At 37.7% G+C, this 5,201-nt stretch overlaps 1 protein-coding gene across 1 annotated transcript in view; it reads left to right on the plus strand.

Annotated features, from left to right (window-relative positions):
* Positions 1–4,871, plus strand: part of vps8 (VPS8 subunit of CORVET complex) — a 109,336-nt gene extending 104,465 nt beyond the window's left edge. Inside the window, exon 41 of the mRNA XM_079616163.1 lies at positions 4,624–4,871. Within this exon, the coding sequence (XP_079472289.1) occupies positions 4,624–4,767 (144 nt within the window). The 3' untranslated portion in view covers positions 4,768–4,871. The remainder of the gene's footprint in view (positions 1–4,623) is intronic.
* Positions 4,872–5,201: the final 330 nt, after the last annotated feature.

Below are 5,201 nucleotides of genomic sequence, written 5' to 3' on the forward strand. Positions count from 1 at the left end.
TCTCTCTCTCTCTCTCTCTCTCTCTCTCTCTCTCTCTCTCTCTCTCTCTCTCTCTCTCTCTCTCTCTCTCTCTTTCTATCTCTCTCTCTCTCTCTCTCTTTCTATCTCTCTCTCTCTGTCTCTCTCTCTCTCTCTCTCTCTCTCTCTCTGTCTCTCTGTCACAGATTTATTGTTAGAAAATAGAGAATTTTCAAAGAAATATGAATGACTGTATTTCAGACCCCTAGCAAGGTTTTTTGCCCCTTGTACTCGGACTCCAGTAATATCAACAGCTCGGTATCTAGTGAAATGGCGGTTCTGGAAAATTGCTTGCTTTGTCACACTCTTCACCCTTATCCATGTATGGAAATTGCAGTAGGCACACGGCATTGTATATGTCATTTTTCATATCCAACACGTTGAGAGCTCTCCACCACTGTAATAAAATCGCACACCATAGTTTTCTCACAAAGGTGTACTTTTACACAAAAGCGCCTCCATATATGACTCAACCTGAATGGCATTACAAGCTAGCGCATTCAGAAGTTCAACACGTGAATACACATACAGATATGTTGTAGTGTCTCTTATAGAAGCAACTATGTCTTATGTCTATGTCTATATGTTTATCTTATAGCTGTAGTAAAAACTGAAAATGAAACATGGTTGCAATAATATCTAATGATAGGCTCTTCCACAGAGTGGAAAATTGCTCATAGTAAAGTATGATCGAGAGAGAGAGAGAGAGAGAGTGTGTGTGTTGCTGGAATTAGATGTGTCCAGACTTCATACTCTGTGATTAGCCTGTTTGCTAACAGTATGGGGGTTATGATTAGCCACTGACATGCTTTCTGTGTCTGTATTTGCCTTTATCCCTGTCACTCTCCATGGCCTTCGCTTAGCAGGTGTCCGGCTGAGATAGGGAAACGAAAGAAAAAAGAAATAGAACTAGGGCTTATAAATGGTAGTCTGTTTTAAAGACTAATAATAAACAGCAGAAGAAAGACTTTATGAAAGACTTAAAGAAAGAGTTTATGGCTGAAAAGTTGGTTTGCTTACATGGAAGAAAGAAAAAAAAAGGAATGATTCAAATGGGAGTGAGGAAATGGAAATATGAGTGAGATCAGAAAGGGAAGGAGAAGGTAAAGATGCAAAGGAGGTCTTCAAAGTGAAGCCGGAGAGAGAAGGATAGATTATGCCGTTTGATTCATGCAGTTTGGTTAAATGCACATTGATTGCTCTGGACATAACGAGGTCCCTGCTGAAAATACACAGTAATGAATGACTTTGGACAGGTCAGTACTGCTAATGAGTGGGGGGTTGGGTGGTGGGAATCTGCTTTTAGGTCTTTTACACTGTCCTCTATTTCTCAACCTATTTTACTTCATAACTTCAACTAACCATATCACCAGCACAACCAGATTGCTTCAGTTGTCAATAAATAGTTAATTGGCATGAAGTGCTGGTAAATGTGTGGTAAAGGGATACCTCAACCAAAAATTCATTCCAAACCTGTATGACTTTCTTTCTTCTGTGGAACATGAAGATATTTTAAAGAAGGATGGTAACCATCATGATTTGGTGAACATTGACAATAAAATATCAAATTATAAGAAATTAAAACAGATTTGAAATGACATGCAGGTGAGTAAACGATGACAAATCTTAAAATCTTAATTTTTGGGTGTAAATGGGGCCATACACCCTAGATTTGAAGATGTTGACCTTGTACTCCACAAACAAAATCAAAAATAAAATGACCAAACCTGCAGTCATGTGCAGATAAATTGTGTTGAAATAAACAAGCAAATAAATGTTTTTATTAGAGGGCCGCAGAATAACTCACTCATTTATCTCTGAAAGGGAAAGCACGTTGAGACACAGTAAAAAGCTTTTTAACACTAGACCGGCCATGGCGGTCATTTTGACCTTTTGAATTTTATATCTGCAATAACTTTAATAGATTAAAAAAAAAAAAATCCTGCTGGTACCTGACTTCTCCTAAAAGTGTCTGTGGTTTCATTTAAAAAGTTTTTTATATAAATGACACATAAGGCAAACAAAAACAAATGAACATATTTACTTATTTTGGCTATAGACGGTCATATTGACCGCACTGAATTTTGCCTTATTCTTTTGTTACATTTCTCACGGTTGACCTTTGTCTCTCTCACTGTCAACAGACAAGGTCAGTAGCGGTCCTGAGTGTTTGCATGCTAATTTCTACAAACAAAAAGTATATTATCAGAAATAGGCTAATAATACCTATCTATTTACGTAGATATTCTCTATTATATACAAGTTATTAGACTATTTTATTTGTTATTATATTAAAATAAAATGTTTTATAATTAAATGAGATACTTTTAGTTGTTATTATCTTGTTCTGAGTTGTGTTGAATGGATATGGAAATACAGCCTATCTGTTGTGAACATGCGATAATTACGGTAGGCTACTAATGATTTTATTATTTATAAATGTATACTTAAACTTGTTTAAAATGTTCAGTTTGGTGTTGTTTTGTTTTTAAAAGATATCTTAATACAATAAATGCATTAATCTCTCAATTGGGTATTTATCATTAAAGATGTAGGGCTCTATCTTTCACCCAGCGCAAATGACTTTGTACGTCGACGCATGTATCATTCCTAACTTGCGCTCGCGGGGGCGGTTCAGCAAAAAGAGGAGACGTGTTCCGGCGCAAACGTCCCCTGGTGCTATTTTGCAGTTTTAGAAAACAATTCCGCCACTGACCAGAAAAAACCTAGTCTAAAGTCAGTGGCGCATTGCGTGTTAGTTATATGCTAGGCTATTTTAAGGGTGCATACTTGGCCATTCATGTTTGATTCTCTAATCTAAACGGACGCAGTAGTTTTCATTTTTGCAAATCATACATTATTACAAAGAAACATATTAACACACGAGGGAAATCATTGTTGTGTCCATGAAGATGTGAAAAAAATAGGCAGAAATCTAGCTTACACATTTACCCAAATTATTATACGCCTGTTTCTCCCATCATCCCCATACAATGTCACACGTCTCTGTCTTTTACGGTCCTGACGAGAACATCGGTCTCCTCGGCTGTGAACCGCTAATGGTGTGCGCTTACAAATCCGCCGTTATCATAGCAATTCGCCATGGAACAAGCGCGCCTGCTCTTAAAGGGAATGTGAGATGACGCTCTGATTGGTGTATTGCACTTTACACCCAAACCACACCTATGAATAATGAAGCCACTTCAGACCAACCCATTTTAGATTTGCGTCGGGCACAAGAGTCATTTATCCCGCTGGTATAATAGCAACAGCGCGCGGGATCCGCCCACAATGTTACTTGCATTTCGCCCTTTGATACTTGCGTTTCAGATCATTAAAATAGGGCCCATAGAGTTTGGTATATAGCGGTCAAAATGACTGTTTGTGGCAGTTCTAGTAGTTATGGAATTCTGGCACTTCTAGTGTTAACACTATTCATTAATTAACTTGTTTGCCACATGGCAACTAGCTTCAATGTGGCTATGGCAGCATATGCAATATCTGCACAGTTTTTTTTTTTTTCCAGCACTGACTGTGCTGTCTTACACAATATTAAGGAAAATGTGTTGATAATAATAATAATTATTATTATTGTTGCATATTAATATTATTATATTAACTACTATATATTAATATTGTACACATTTTAATGTTATATAAAATATAATTAATATTACTGTAGTTGATTTTTGTTGTTATTGTAATTCATTACTATTTGAACTATTATTTTAATTATTATTAAAGGGGGGGGGGGTAAAATACTTAGTTTCAGTCAATCTCATGTTAATCTTGAGGAGTAATAGTGCGTCCTTCATATCTCCAAAAAGTCTTTAGTTTCATCATATTTATAAAATAAAAATACAGCTTTCCGATTCTATCCGGAAAAAGCCGAGGTCCTTGATTCTGGGCGTGGGCGGAGCTATAGAGTCAAGCGGGAGCGCGCGGGAAGGTTTGCTTATTATCGATCGTGGCGCGGTAGGCCATATTACTATATATATATATATATATATATATATATATATATATAAAATATTAGGGTACATTAAATATGAGTGACATGCAGATACAGCCATACAACCGCACTCCTTTGCTGTCCCGGAAATACAAACTGCATCCACTGTTCCAGTAACACTGGGTTCTTTGGGAAGCTGAACAAGGTAAACTTTCCCTCACATCCCAAAACACACTTTTTTGGAGACATTCTTGACATCAACCATTCCTATTTAGCGCTGATGATGATGATTTCCGGTAGTAGCGCGTCGATGAGCGCGGTCTTTCTCTCCTCTGGTCGACGTGTGCGTGAACGCGCTTTTCCGAGAGCAATGCTCATATAAGGAGTTCCACTCTGGGCTACGTCATTAGATCTACGATAGAAAAAAAACAGCCGAAACGTGTTGCAACCCGGAAGTATGATTTTCAGCACAGACATTCTCTGTTATTCGTTCAAAATAACTTTTCAAACTTTGGCCATTATTAGCATGAGAATCCATCTCTTTAACACTGTAAACAACTCTGAATACATGAAACACCATTGTACCCCCCCTTTAATTGTTTTTCTACCTTTGCCCTGCCACACTTTTCATTTGTGTTTTCTTTGTTTTTCAGCTTGCCGTTCTGACAGAGCTCACCCATTCTCATGGCAAAGAGAGGGCCGGTCTGTCGAATCCTGCCCCTCCAGGAACAGGAAGTATTTATCACAGCGAGAACTTCCAGTTAAAGCTTTCTCCACCACCACTGGTGGAAGAGTAGATAACTCCGTCCACTGTTACAAACCTAAATAAAGCACTACCATGTCTGTACAGAACTCATGCTTGTGATTTTATGTTTTAACAAACAATGACACCACACTTCTCCAGTTCTTGCAGTGTCACATCAGATGATATCAATTAATTGACACCACATCTGTAATATACTAAAGTAAATCTGTTGGTATTTGCTAGAATCCATGATACCATGTATCTGAACAAGATGTCCAGGACCTCCAGCAAAAAATAGGCCCACAACATTAAAGATCCAGCAGTATATTAACCATAAACATGGGGTACTTTTTATCCCTGTTTGTACCAAACCAATTTTTTATTCTTCATCTGTCCATAGTCAGGTCCCTTTAGAAGTTCCAGCCGTGTCTGACCACTAAATATGCTGCAGTTTGTTTTTTGGATGAGCGAGGAGAATTTCTCTTG

Source organism: Phoxinus phoxinus (assembly GCF_949152265.1).
Source record: "Phoxinus phoxinus genome assembly, chromosome: 6".
Lineage (NCBI taxonomy): Eukaryota > Metazoa > Chordata > Actinopteri > Cypriniformes > Leuciscidae > Phoxinus > Phoxinus phoxinus.